Consider the following 12,563-nt stretch of genomic DNA (forward strand, 5'->3'; position numbering starts at 1 on the left):
AAATAAACAAATGGAACTTCATTAAACTGAATAGCTTTTGTACAACTAAGGAGACAACAACCAAAGCAAAGGGACAACAATCAGAATGAGAAAAGATATTTGCATATTATCAATCGGACAAAACCTTGATAACTAGAATCTATGGAGAACTCAAATTAAGAAACAAAAAACTAGCCAACAATCCCTTATATCAATGGGCAAGAGAGATGAATAGAATCTTCTCTAAAGAAGACAGACAAATGGTTAACAAACATATGAAAAAATGCTCATCATCCCTAATTATCAGAGAAATGCAAATCATACCTACCCTGAGAAATCACCTACCCCCACTGAGAATAGCCATCACAAAGTCTCAAAGCTGCAAATGCTGGCATGGATGTGGAGAGAAGGGAACACTTTTACACCGCTGGTGGGACTGCAAACTAATACAACTTCCTTCCTTTTTGGAAGGAAGTATGGAGAACCCTCAAAGAACTCAAACTAGACCTCCCATTTGATCCTGCAATCCTGTACTGGGCATCTACCCAGAAGAACAAAAATCATTTCATCGTAAGGACATCTGCACTAGACTGTTTATTGCAGCTCAGTTTACAATTGCCAAATAATGTAAACAACCTAAATATCCACCGATCCAGGAATGGTTTAACAAGATATGGTATATGTATACCATGGAAATACTTTTTGGCCACTAAAAAAGATGGTGACTTTACATCTTTTGTATTAACCTGGATGGAGATGGAAAATATTCTTCTTAGTAAAGCATCACAATAATGGAGAAGCAAGAATCCAGTGTACTCAATTCTGATATGGTGACAATTGATGCTAATACCTAGTGGTGAGTGGGGAATGGGGGAGTGGAGAGAGGGGAAGAGAGAGAGGGGTGGGGGGGGTCACAGTATATTGCATACCTCTTGGGGGCAGGACACAATTATAATAGGGACTTTACCTAACAAATGTAAGCAGTGTAACCTGGTTCTTTGTACCCTCGATGATTCCCCAACAATTAAAAAAAAAGATGTGTGTGTGTGTGCACATATATATATATATCTCCATGAGCATTATCACCTTCAAAGGAGTCACCTTGAGGAACTATTTAATTGTTAAGGAATGTCATAATTTCTCACCACCATTTTAGGACTCCTCTTTTATAGTTAACTTCAGAAGCTCGCACATTTTTTCCTACATACCTGATCATAATAAATATAGTGTGTCCTTTAAGAATAAATTTGATTTTTTTAAAGAGCCATAACTTTGGCAAATTAAGTGATCACAGTAATATCTTCTTTAGTAAAAAATGAGATATGACTATAAAATACTATGATTCGTAGTTTGTCTTGCAAGTAATGTCACAGCTTTGGAATAAAAGTAACTTCAAAATTTAAAGGACAAGAGTCATTTGGTATATAAATATGTAAGTTCACATAAGTATCCACAAGGTGACACAAAAAGTCCTTAAGTCATTTTGATTTTGTACTTTCTTGAGTAGCCAGAACAGGGTTGCCTCTCCTGCTCCTGGCTGTCAGGTCACAGAAGGCTTCAAGAACAAGTGCCTTTACCTCCCAAAAGGAAAGGGGAGAAAGGAAAAGGCTGAAAAAGTATTCAAAGAAGTAATGACTGAAAAACTATATTTGGCACAAATTGTAAGCCTAGAGATTCAAGAAACTCAGCAAATGGTAAAAAAGATAAGCCCAATGAAATTCACACCAAGATACATCATAGTCAAACTTCTGAAAATGAAGAAATAGAAAAAATATCTTGAAAGTAGCCAAAGGGAAGTGCCACATTGCCTTTGATGGAAAAACAATTTGAATAGCAGAATTCTCTCTGAAATCATGTAGGTCAGGAAAAAATGGCACATTTTTCAAGTGCTGAAAGAAAAGAACTGTTGATCCAGAATTCTATATCCAGTGAAAACATCCTCCAGCAAAAAAGGAGGAAGAGATTGTATTTTAAAATTTGGGGGACAATAATCAAAATCTGAGAGTTTTTCTTTGGGAAAGGACAAAGAGCAAAACCAAGAACTGTAGTTTTAGGGAGGAGTGAAGGCCCAAGGAAGTAAGGACTCTTCCTTGGAGGGCTGATCTAAAGGTTTAGGGATAGCAGAGCAAATACGGAAATCTTGGGGTGTTCTGACAAGCTGGATTTGTGAACTCCACGTATACAAAGACACTCTTATCAGGCGGGATGTTCCAAGGGCTTAGAGATTCGCTCTCAGGAACCTGTGGAGGATCAGTCTTTCCTTTGGAATGTACATCCAAGCCTGCCCAATTAACCCTTTACTGCCCATATGGCAACCAAATGAAAAGTGTGGACCTTGTCTGGATTTTGATTCAAACAAGCAACTGTTAATAAAACAGAACAAAATAAAACAATAAACTTTTTCTTTTTCATGGCTCATAGTATATACGGTATGTGTGTGTATATATATATGTATATGTATATATGTATAGGTATATATATACACACATATGTCATATAACAGATATATAATTGATATATATATAATACATTGCATATATTTAAATTATACAATTTGATAACTTTTTTTTTTCTGACATGGGGTCCTGCTCTGTCACCTGACCTAGAGTGCAGTGGCCTGATCATAGCTCACTGCAACCTCAAACTCTAGGCTCTAATGATCCTCCCAGTTCAGACTCCTGAGTATCTAGGATGCCCAGCTAATTTTCTTTTATTTAATTTTTTGTAGAGACAGGGTGTCACTATGTTTCTCAGGCTGGTCTCAAACTCCTGACCTCAAGCAATCCTTCGTCTTAGCCTCCTAAAGTGCTAGAATTGTAGGCATGAGCCACTGCACCCTGCCCAATTTGATACGTTTTGATATTTGCATATACCTGTGATACCATCAGCACAATCAAGATAAAGAATTCATACATTACCTCCAAGAATTCCTTCTTATTCCTCTAGAATCCCTCCATTTGGCTCTTCCATGTCCTCCTCATCCCCAGGAAACCACTTATCTTCTTTCTTTTCTTTTCTTTTTTTTTTTTTTTTTTTTGAGACAGAGTCCCACTATGTTGCCCTGGGTAGAGTGCTGTGGTGTCACAGCTCATAGCAACCTCAAACTCTTGGGCTTAAGTGATTCTCTTGCCTCAACCTCCCATAGGAGGACTACAGGTGCCCGCCACAATGCCCAGCTAATTTTTGGTTGTAGTTGTCATTGTTGTTTGTCAGGCCTGGGCTGGATTCGAACCCTCCAGGTCCACTGTAAGTGGCCAGCACCCTAGCTGCTGAGCTACAGGCACTGAGCCACTTATCTTCTTTCTGTTAGTAAGTTTGTAATTTTTAGAGTTTTATATACGGAATCATACTGTATGTACTCTTATGTCAGACTTTTTTCATTCAGCATAATTTGATATTTATACATGTTTTTGGTTATACCTATAGTGTATTTCTTTTTATTGGTGAATAGTATTCCATTATATTTATATATATCTGTTTATACCAATATATCCATCACCTCTTGCTGGGCATTTAGTTTATTTCCAATTGGAGGTTATCTCAAGTTAAGGTACCATGAACATTCATATATAAGTCTTTGTATAAACAAATACTTTCTTTTATTTTAGGTAAATACCTAGGAGTAGAATTGTTGTATTACACAGTAAGTATATGCTTACCTTTTTTGTTCTGAGATAGAGTCTCACTTTGTCACCCTTGGTAGAGTGCATGGTATCCTAGCTCACAGCAACCTCAAACTCTTGGGCTCAAGTGATTGTCTTGCCTCAGCCTCTCAAGTAATTGGAGCTATAGGCACCTGCCACAATGCCTGGCTATTTTTAAAGATGAGGTCTTGCTCTGGCTTAGGCTGTGAGCTCAGGCAATCCACCCACCTGGGCCTCCTAGAGTGCTAACATTACAGGCATGTACCACTGCACCTGGCCCCCTATGCTTAACTTTTTAACCAGTACTGGCTAATATCCCTATGTGTAGAATCTAAAACTATCTAGAAGAAAACATGGGAGGAAATCTTTGTGACCTTCAGATAGGCAAAGTTGTCTTAGATATGACAAGCAAACATGATCATAAGAGAAAAAAATGATAAATTGAATTTCCTTAAAAGGAAGAACTATATACTCTTTGAAAAACATTGTTAAGGCTCATGCCTGTAATCCCAGTGCTTTGGGAGGCCAAAATGAGAGGATTATTTTAAGCCAGGAGTTCAAGACCAGCTTGGGCAACATAGCAAGACTCCATCTCTACAAAATATTTTTTAAAAATTTAACCAGGCATGGTGGTGTGTCTGTAGTCCCAGATATTCAGGAGACAGAGGCAGAAGGATTGCTTGAGGCCAAGAGTTTGAGGCTACAGTGAGCTATGATCAGGACACTGCATTCCAGCCTGGGAGACAAAGTGAGATTCTGTCTCTATGAAAAAGAAAAACACTGTTTCAAGAAAGAAGAGGCAACCACATACTGGGAGAGAATCTTTGCCTGTTACATATCTGACAAAGGATTTATATCCAGAATATACCAAGATTTCTCAAAAGTTAATAGAAAACAACTCAAATTTTAAAATAGAACAAAATTTGATCATACCCAAGAAATATGAATGGCAAATAGGCACATGAAAAGATGCGCAAGGTCATTAGTCATTAGGAAAATGCTAATTAAGACACATAGAAGCCAGATGTGGTGGCTCATGCCTGTAATCCTAGCACTTTAGGAGGCTGAACCAGGTGGATTGCCTGAACTCAGGAGGTGGAGACCAGCCTGAGGAAGAGCAAGATCCTGTCTCTATTAAAATAGAAAAAATAGCTTCTTTTCCGATGAAAACCCCAAATGGCAGATGACACTGGTGCAGCAGGAAGGCCTAGAGGCTCTGGGGGCCCCGGAATGGGAAGCCATGGTGGTTTCCGTGGAGGCTTCAGCAGCGGCATTCATTTGGGCCAGGGTCACAGCTGTGGTGTGGGTTGGGGCTGAGGCCGCAGAGTTCATGGAGGCAAGGCCAAGGACAAAGAGTCGATGCCTGTCACCAAGCTGGGCCACCTGGTCAAGGACATGAAGATCAATCCCTGGAGGGAGCTATCTCTTCTCCCTGCCCATTAAGGAATCTGAGATCATTGATTTTTTTTCTTGGGGGCATCTCTCAAGGATGAAGTTTTGAAGATTATGCCAGTGCAAAAAATAGACCCACACTGGCCAGCGGACCAGGTTCAAGGCATGTGTTGCCATTGGGGACTACAATGGCCATGTCGATCTGAGTGTTAAGTGTTCCAAGGAAGTAGCCACTGCCATCTGAGGGGCCATCATCCTGGCCAAGCTCTCTATTGTCCCAGTGCGGGGAGGCTACTGGGGGAATAAGATCGACAAGCCTTACCCTGTTCCTTGCAAGGTGACAGGCCACTGTGGCTCTGTGCTGGTAGGTCTCATCCCTGCTCCTAGAGGAACTGGCATTGTCTCAGCGCCTGTGCCTAAGAAGCTGCTAATGATGACTGGGATCAATGACTGCTACATTTCAGCTAGGGGCTGCACTGCCACCCTGGGCAACTTTGCCAAGGCCACTTTTGATGCCATTTCCAAGACCTATAGCTATTTCACTCCTGACTTCTGGGAAGACACAGTATTCACCAAGTCTCTTTACCAAGAATTCACTGACCATCTTGTCAAGACCCACACCAGAGTCTCTGTGCAGAGGACCCAGGCTCCAGCTGTGGCTACAACATAGGGTTTTTAGACAAGAATAATAAAGTGAATTAAGTCTATTTAAAAAAATAGAAAAACTAGCCAGGTGTTGGGGCAGGTACTACTACTTGGGAGCCTGATGCTAGAAGACTGCTATAGCCCAAGAGATTTAGGTTGCTGTGAGCTATGATGCCATGGTACTATACCCAGGGCCACAGACTGAAACTCTGTCTCAAAAAACAAACAAAAAGACACATTGAGATACTACTATGCATCTATTACGATGTTTAAAATTTAAAATGACTAACAATACCCATTACTTACTGTCAGGGATGTGAAATAACAAGAACACTCATAACCTGGTGGGGATACAAAATGATACAACCATTTTGGAAAAGTTTGACAGTTTCTTATTTTTTGTTTTAAATTTTGACCTTGAAATGATTTCAAACTTACATAAAAGTTGCAAGAATCATTCAAAGAACTCTTATGTATCCTTTACCTAAATCTCCCAAATCAACATTCTATGTTTGACTTATCATCTTCTCATTCTCTTTTTTCCCCCTGAATCATTTGGGAGCTAATTGCATATTTAATATTCTGTTGTTCCTTGATGTGTCAATGGAAATTTCCTAATAAGGAGTCTACTTTTTTACATGACCACAGTATGACCATAATTTCCACCAGGAAATTAACATTGATATAATATTGCCATCTAATCCAAAAAGTCCTTTTAAATTTTGATGATTGAGGCCAGATCTGGTGGCTCATACTTGTAATCTTAGAGCTCTGGGAGGCTGAGTCCTGTGGATTGAATAAGTTCAGGAATTCTAGACCAGCCTAAGCAAGAGTGAGCCCCCCATCTCTGCAAATAGAAAAACTAACTGGGCATTGTGGCAGGTGCCTGTAGTTCCAGCTACTTGGGAGACTGAGACAAGAGAATCACTTCAGCCCAAGAGTTTGAGGTTCCTGTGAGCAATAATACCACTGCACTCAATGGTGGTATTATTGTTTTTGGAGACTGAGTGAGACTCTGTCTCTGTCTCACTCAGTCTCCAAAAAAACCCCAAATTTTTGCTGATTGTTCTGATTATGTCCTTTATAATTTCAGCATCCAGTACAGATTCTAATTTTAGACAAATGGAAAATTTTGAATATAGATTAGGTATTAAATGATGCTAGAAAATTGATACATTTTTAAGGTATAAGAATGATATTATGTTGCTTAAAGGTTCTTTTCTGTTAGAGATACAATCTTAAATATTTATAGGAAAAAAAGTGATACAATGTTTAAGAGTTTGTTTAAAACACTCCTGGGGGGGGGGGGGTGTAGAAGAGAAAAGATTGGTAAGATCTTTAATTGTTTATCCATAATTGTGCTGAAGCTGAGTGATGAGTGGTTTATTATAATATTTCTTCTACTTTTATGTATGTTTGAAATTTCCATAATTAGAGAGTTAAAAAAATAAAAAGATCAATGGGGAGATGGAGGGATTTTAAGGATTGGAGTGATATGATCACATTTACAAATTACTCTGGCTTTAGTGAGAATAATGGTTTAAAATGGGGCAAGAATGAAAACAGAGATTGGTTAGAGAGCTGTTGAAGTAATCCAGGGAAAAGGTGATGGTGTACGTCCTGAACTAAGTTAGTGGCAACAGGTTGGAATATAGTAGATGGACTGAAGAAATAGTGACGATCCGGGGCAGGGTGAGTCATGTCTGTAATCCTAGCACTCTGGGAGGCCCACATGAGAGGATCACTTAAGTTTAGGAGTTTAGCTTGAGCAAGAGCAAGACCTGGTCTCTATTAAAAATAGAAAAATTAACTGGGCATTGTGGTGGGTACCTATAGTCCCAGCTGCTTGGGAGGCTGAAGCAGGAGGATCACTTGAACGTAGGAGTTTGAGTGAGCTAGGCTGATGACACTATACTCAAGCCTCAGCAACAGAGAGAGAAGACACTTTCTGGAAAAAAAAAGAAAAATAAGAGAAAAGAAATAGTGACTATCTGGATGAGGGAGTTGAAAGAAAGATAATTTGGAATCACTTTTAGTTGTGTGGTACCATAAACCTTGTCATGATCACTGGAAAAACAATAGGTGCCCAGGGGAGGGAAGAAGATGGTTTAAAGTGGATCAGGCTAGTACATTTGTGTTATCTGGCTGCAACTAGGTGTAGAGATAATCCTAATCATTAGCTAGTGAACAGTGTAGAAGTTAAGCAAGGTAGACAGAAGAAACACATCATTTAAACCTATTTTGTAGTAATATGATTACTATAAATGGCCATGTAGCATTAGTAGGCAACAGAAAGTGAAATGGAATGACAATGTCTGGGTTGACAGGTTAATTTACAAACTGGTAAATGTACAATTGGAGGTAAGATATAGCAGAAAGACTCCCTAAATTCACATTGAGTGAACTGAGCAGGGAACATAATTCTTTGCACAGGAATCTAGTCCATAAAGATGTCTGAATGGAAAGTCATTTTTCAGTTAAAATTGCAAGATGGTACTGGAGACCACCAAAGCTGAACAATGTAAGGGCAGAGAACATGCATGGGATATTGAATCTATGGTTAACAGGATGAGGTTGGTGGTACTAAACTGGGGGGAAGGAGGGTAGTGGTCACAAGTTTTACTCCTGGTAGTCTTGTTCCAGGAAGGTTCAAGGTGAGACTGTAAGTGACTTGAGAACCCATCAAAGTTTGCCCTGTAAGACTTTCCTCTCCCTAGCCATGCCATAGTGGACTTCCAGCAGGCACTTCTGTTAAAGAGAATTGTTCCCACATAGAAATGGGATTATTTGTTCTTTTCTTATTGATTAGTTTAAACTCTCTGTGGATTCTAGTTATCAGACCTTTTTCAGAAGCATAACCTACAAATATGAACAGAAACTTCTCTGAAGAAAACAGGCACGTGGCTCACAAACACATGAAAAAATGCTCTCCTCCTTAATCATCAGAGAAATGCAGATTGAAACCACTTTGAGATATCATCTAACTCCAGTAAGATTAGCCCACATAACAAAAGCCCAAAACTACAGATTTGGCATGGATGTGGAGAGAAGGGAACACTTCTACACTGCTGGTGGGAATGCAAGCTAATACGGCCTTTTTGGAAAGAAGTTTGGAGAATACTCAAGAAATTAAAAGTGGACCTACCATTTGATCCTGGAATCCCCCTATCAGGTATTTACCTAGATGATCAAAAATCATTTTACAACAAAGACATTTGCACCAGAATGTTTATTGCAGCCCAATTCATAATTGCCAAGTCATGGACGCAACCCAAGGGCCCATCGACCCATGAATGGATTAACAAATTGTGGTATATGTACACCATGGAATATTATGCAGCCATAAAAAAAGATGAGGATCAACAACAACAACAAAAAAGGCTCAGTGCCTGTGGCTCAAGTAGCTAAGGCACCAGCCACATATGCCTAAGGTGGCGGGTTCAAATCTAGCCTGGGCCATCAAAAACAACAATGATGGCTGCAACCAAAAAATGGCCGGGCATTGTGTTGGGCACCTGTGGTCCCAGCTACTTGGGAGGCTGAGGCAGGAGACTCGCTTGAGCCCAGGAGTTGGAGGTTGCTGTGAGCTGTGATGTCACCGCACTCCACCCAGGGGGACAGCTTGAAGCTCTGTCTCAACAACAACAACAACAAAGATGGGGACTTCACATCTTTTATGTTTGCCTGGAAGGAGCTGGAACATATTCTTCTTAGTAAAGTCTCTCAGGAATGGGGGGGAAAAACTATCCAATGTATTCAACTGTGAAATCTGTATATAATCACCTACACATCCATAAGAATGGTAAAACATAACTATAGTCCAGAAAGGAGGAGGGAAGAGGAAGGAGAGGGGAAGTGGGAGACCAGGAGGAGGGAGGGTATTTGGGGGGACCTAACCTAATGTGATAATACAGTGATACATTTCAAACTATTAAAAATTGAGTATGAATGTTTTTACTACAACAAGTAAGCGAGGAGATGGTTATATTAATCAGATGTTAAGTATTCCACATTGTATATCAAATCAGCACATTGTACCTCATAAATGCATTAATGTACACGTGCACTTATGATTTAATAAAGAGTAAGAAAAAAGAGAATTGTTCCAAAAAAAGATACAATCTGTTTTTTTGTTACTTTGTTTCTTCTTGTTTGAAAAGTCTCACTCTGTTGCCCTCCGTACAATCTCTTGGGCTCTGGCGATCCTTCCAAGTAGCTGGGCCTGCAGTCGCCCGCCACGACCTGCGGGTGGTCTTTCCGTCTTTAGTAGAGAAGGGGGGAGGTGTGTCTCGCTGTTGCTCAGGCTGGTCTCGAACTAATGAGCTAAGCGAGCCACCTCCTCAGCCTCGCCAGAATTCTACGATTACAGGCGTCAGCCGCCGCGCCCGGCCCAGTTTGGCGTTTTCATTCCAAACGTGTGATTGCTCGCCTAAGTTCATGAAATTCCTTTGCTCCCAAACCCACCACAGGATGTGAGCGAAGCACTTCCCTACCTTCACCGTTCACGCAGGATCCTCCGACCTCCCGAGCTCGCCGGCGGCACAGAGCCCCGCCCGCCAGCTCCGCCCCAGCACGGAGCCCCGCCCAGCGCGGAGCTCCGCCCCCAGCACGAAGCCCCGCCCCGGACCCTACCCGGGGCCCTGCGCCGCCGCGGCGGGGCCGCCCTGCGTTGGCCAGAACGCTGCCATGGTTGGGGGCCGAGGGGCCACCGGGCGCGGTCGGGACGAGCCTCCGGAGAGCTACCCGCAGCGGCAGGACCACGAGCTGCAGGCTCTAGAGGCCATCTACGGCGCCGACTTCCAGGACCTGCGGCAACACTCGCGCGGACCGGTAGGAACGTGGCTGGTCCGCCGCGGGCTGGCGTTTCCCCAGCCTCCCCGGGCCCTGGACCAAAACCGTGACGCCTCCAGCTTGAGCGGCCCCTTTAGGATCCTGCAGTCTTTTCATCCTTCCGATTTCACCCACGCTCACTTTTCGTCCTTGCGCCCGCAACTGGTCTTGAGAACCCCCCACCTGGGCCGAATCATCTTATACAGCCTTTTCGCCAAGTCGGCTCCTCTGTCTCACCTGGCCAGTGCTTCTTATTATCTCTGACACCCCTTACTTAAAGTCTCTGCCTCCTTCCAACCTTGTGCACTTTCCCTCCTGAAAGCCCTGGAGGGTGATAGAGCTGCGCATTCAAAGGCACGCGTTGCTGCTTTATTCTGGAAATGCTTTTTGGGTGCTCGCTCAGGCCTTACATACGCCCTCATCAGAATTCTCAAGTCTCATGAATTCAAAACTCTACAGCACGTAATTCCTACTTTACTCCTAGACATCCCCACTGTGCTTTCTAGTATAGAAGAATCTTCTGTAACTCTCTGTACTCTACGAATCGTAGGAATTTACCTGAGAGTTTAGAATATATTCATCTTAACTGTAACAGAGAGGGAGTTTACTTAGTCTAAAATACTATTACTTAGTTTAAAATATTTTCCTTTTTGTCTGAGAGTTAAGGCACATTATAAGCAGCAAATACTGTCATTTTTACCCCTTCCTTGAAGAATTGATCTACTGAACTATTACGTTTCTGAATAGTCTTTTAAAAAGTAGTACCTTCCTTCATCGGCCAGGATTTCCTCAAGAAATACCATCTTCCAGGCCAGGCACGGTGGCTCACACCTGTAATCCTAGCACTCTGGGAGGCTAAGGCAGGAGGATCACTTGAACTCAGGATATGAAGACTAGCCTGCCCAAGAGCAAGACTCAGTCTCTACTAAAAATAGAAAGATTAGCTGGGCAGGTGGCGGGCAGCTGTAGTCCCAGCTACTGGGTAGGCGGAGGCAGGAAGATTGCTTGAACCCAGGAGTTTCAGGTTGCTTGTGAGTTAGACTGATGCCACAGACACTCTGGCCTGGGCAACAGAGTATGACTCTGTCTGAAAAAAAGAAAAAAAAAAAAAGACTAGATGTACTAAAACAAAAACTATAGAAGACAGGCAGAAGAATTCAAATAGCTGTCTGTGGTGTCCAGGGCAAATGTCCTGACACTTTCATAGGCCCTGCAGGCAAATACTTGGTATTTATGAGGATGAATCAGAATACTTATTATCACCTGCTATTTGCTACTCTTCAGGGAAAAGTTATACAGGTGTATAATCCTTCATCTAAAAACTCTTGAGGCCTGATGGGTTTCAGAATTCAAAAGTGTTCCCATACACATTCATTGTGTACATTTCAAACATTCCCTAACACCTCCCTCAGGGTCTGGGGCAACATCTGAAGTCAAACACAAAAAACTTATGCATATCAAGTCAGACTTTTAAAAACTTTTAGGGGCGGCGCCTGTGGCTCAAAGGAGTAGGGCTCCGGGCCCCATATGCCAGAGGTGGCAGGTTCAAACCCAGCCCCAGCCAAAACTGCAAAAAATAAAATAAAAACTTTTGGGAGAGATGTGCTATAATGTAAATTTTAGTTTAGTAGTATATGTATATCATTTATAAATGAACATTTTTAAACCAACATTTATAAAATGTTTTAACTAAGCATTTACAACTATTCTAGTATATACTAAAATTATTTTGCATTTGAAGAAAGTTGAAACATCACTAGTTTAAAATACAATCTATAATTTGTAGATAGTTGTAAATTATAAACTTCCTTATTTTGGCTAGCTTTCTATATCAGCAAAGAATAATTTGGTAGCTGTTGTAAACTTCCAGAAAGCTTGCTTCTGTCTGTATGCGGGTACTTGTTTTCCCAGATAATCACCAACATCGTCTATGTCAGACTTTTTTCATCTTTGCCAATGGATAAATGAAACATGTCTTATCTTGATTTTTATTTATTTATAAATTATGTAGACTACCTTTGTAAACCATTGATTTTTCTTTTTTTGTGTACTGTTCATGTTTTTTTTTTTTTT

At 41.2% G+C, this 12,563-nt stretch overlaps 1 protein-coding gene and 1 pseudogene across 3 annotated transcripts in view; both read left to right on the forward strand.

Annotated features, from left to right (window-relative positions):
* Positions 1–4,799: 4,799 nt before the first annotated feature.
* On the forward strand, positions 4,800–5,718 carry LOC100950528 (annotated as a pseudogene). Its single transcript, XR_153779.2, has one exon. The product of XR_153779.2 is annotated as a 40S ribosomal protein S2 pseudogene (transcript).
* A 4,562-nt stretch (positions 5,719–10,280) lies between these two features.
* Positions 10,281–12,563, forward strand: part of EIF2AK4 (eukaryotic translation initiation factor 2 alpha kinase 4) — a 110,991-nt gene continuing 108,708 nt past the window's right edge. For both annotated transcript variants that reach the window (XM_023514282.1, XM_023514283.1), the window contains exon 1: positions 10,281–10,490. In XM_023514282.1, the coding sequence (XP_023370050.1) occupies positions 10,347–10,490 (144 nt within the window). In that variant the 5' untranslated portion in view covers positions 10,281–10,346. The remainder of the gene's footprint in view (positions 10,491–12,563) is intronic.

Source organism: Otolemur garnettii, unplaced genomic scaffold (genome assembly GCF_000181295.1).
Source record: "Otolemur garnettii isolate 467f Iridium unplaced genomic scaffold, OtoGar3 scaffold00050, whole genome shotgun sequence".
Taxonomy (NCBI): domain Eukaryota; kingdom Metazoa; phylum Chordata; class Mammalia; order Primates; family Galagidae; genus Otolemur; species Otolemur garnettii.